General features: G+C 60.2%; 1 protein-coding gene across 1 annotated transcript; it reads right to left on the bottom strand.

Moving 5' to 3' along the window:
• Positions 1–316: 316 nt before the first annotated feature.
• LOC132490555 (proline-rich protein 23C-like) lies at positions 317–1,105 on the bottom strand. Its single transcript, XM_060098882.1, has one exon. It carries the CDS (start codon positions 1,103–1,105, stop codon positions 317–319), a length of 789 nt encoding a protein of 262 aa, XP_059954865.1.
• Positions 1,106–1,693: the final 588 nt, after the last annotated feature.

Below are 1,693 nucleotides of genomic sequence, written 5' to 3'. Positions count from 1 at the left end.
GTATGGTGCTGGAGAGAGTAGAATTTGAGAGAAAATAACTGATGCAAACGAGCGGGAATGGATAGGCCTGAGAATGATGTTTAAAATCTGAACACACACTGTCCGGTATCCCTGGGCAGATTTTCCATTTCAAAGCTGAGGTCTAGAGTCTGCTTTCTTTTCCTGACATAACTTCTCCTGCTACTATAGCCAGTCTGGAGGGGAAAAGGAGTTGTTGGCCCACGAGATGCTTAATTTCCAGGTTGTAGGACATTCAGTGTAAAAGACGCCGGGAAATGCATTGGGCCTCCAGTGTGTGTGTGTACCGGGGTGGAGTTCATTCGGGGAACAGACATCTCTGGGCCTTGCGCTTAGGACCATAAGGGCGTTGGGGGCGCTCGTGAGGACCCGGAATAGGAGAGGGAGGTAGAGGTTGGAGTGGTGAGTCCGGAAAGGGCTCCAGAAGGTGCATGTCCAGGTTGTCGTCGTGGTGAGGAGAGCCTTTCTCTGGACTAGGATTGGGCGCCCAAGGACAGGGCTCTGGGACAAAGCCCTGCGCGCTGGGTCCCGACACCCTTGCGGTGATGCTGCGGAGCTCAGCGACGGAGCCGGCTTCAGCCTCCATCCCAGGCGGCAGGAGCTCGGCATCTGCTTCCTCCCTGTTGACCTCTTCTTGGCGGGCGATCTCTGGGACAGCTGCGCAGAAGAATCCCGGCTCCAGGGCCATGTACTCCCCTGGAGCGCTCAGGAAAGCGGCCCGTTGCAGGCCCTGTCCCCACGGGCCTTCCACGCCCCAGCCCAGGAGGGCCTCGGGGACCAGCATGAGGATGTGATCTCCGAGAGACACTTGCAGCACGGACGTGGGCTCGGGCTCCAGCAGCACGTCGACGTCATCTAGGGGCAGGTGCAGGGCACAGCCGGCGGGCAGGACCACTACGGAAGTGAGCGCGTCCGCGGCCGGAGGTCCCGTCAGGTTGTCCAGGCTGGGCGCCGCCTCGGACTCGGACTCGGACTCGGGGCCCTCGGGCTCCTCCGTTCGGCGGCGCTTGGCGGGGCCGGGTCCTTCGGTCTGCGGTCCCCACCAGTCCGCAGGGTAGGCACTGGGGCTGCGGGACCGGCTGCCCATGACCTCGACCGACGGACGGCGCCCCCGGGGCCTGGCAGAGGGCGAGGGCCGCGCTCGATCCTGCACGCTGTGACGGGTTTCAACGACGGCTGAGGCAAGCCGGGGCGGGGCGGCGCGATGCGGGGACGGCAGGACGGCGCGGTACGGGACGAGTCCTCGGAGCTCCGGGGCTGCCTCCTGCAGTTGGTCCTGCAGTTCAGGTTTCTAAGGGAACGGCGTCTGGCGCGGGGCTGGGGCTGGCGCCTTCGAATCTTCAGCTCGTCACGCCGATTCGTCTACGCAACAGACAGCGAGAGATGTTACAGGTGAAGCCAGTGGAATCCTAGTCGCAAAATGTCACGCTAAGCTCCGCCCCCTCCAAGGCTCCGCCCCGTAGACCTCGCGGTATCTGTGCTGCCCAACAGCCGGGGCTGTGGTTGGTAGAAAGCTACTGTTAAAGTCCTCCAGGGGCCAGAATACTCGTGTCCTTCATTTTTAGAGAAAAAAAGATACACCGCAAATGGAACTTTAAATATTAATCACCTTTAAGGTTAATATTTTCCTTTGATTTCAGGCATTCTAGAGAAAAAAACCACTCAAATAGACCAC

The sequence above is a fragment of the Mesoplodon densirostris genome, chromosome 5 (assembly GCF_025265405.1).
Source record: "Mesoplodon densirostris isolate mMesDen1 chromosome 5, mMesDen1 primary haplotype, whole genome shotgun sequence".
Taxonomy (NCBI): domain Eukaryota; kingdom Metazoa; phylum Chordata; class Mammalia; order Artiodactyla; family Ziphiidae; genus Mesoplodon; species Mesoplodon densirostris.
This window is presented reverse-complemented; position numbering and strand designations above follow the sequence as displayed.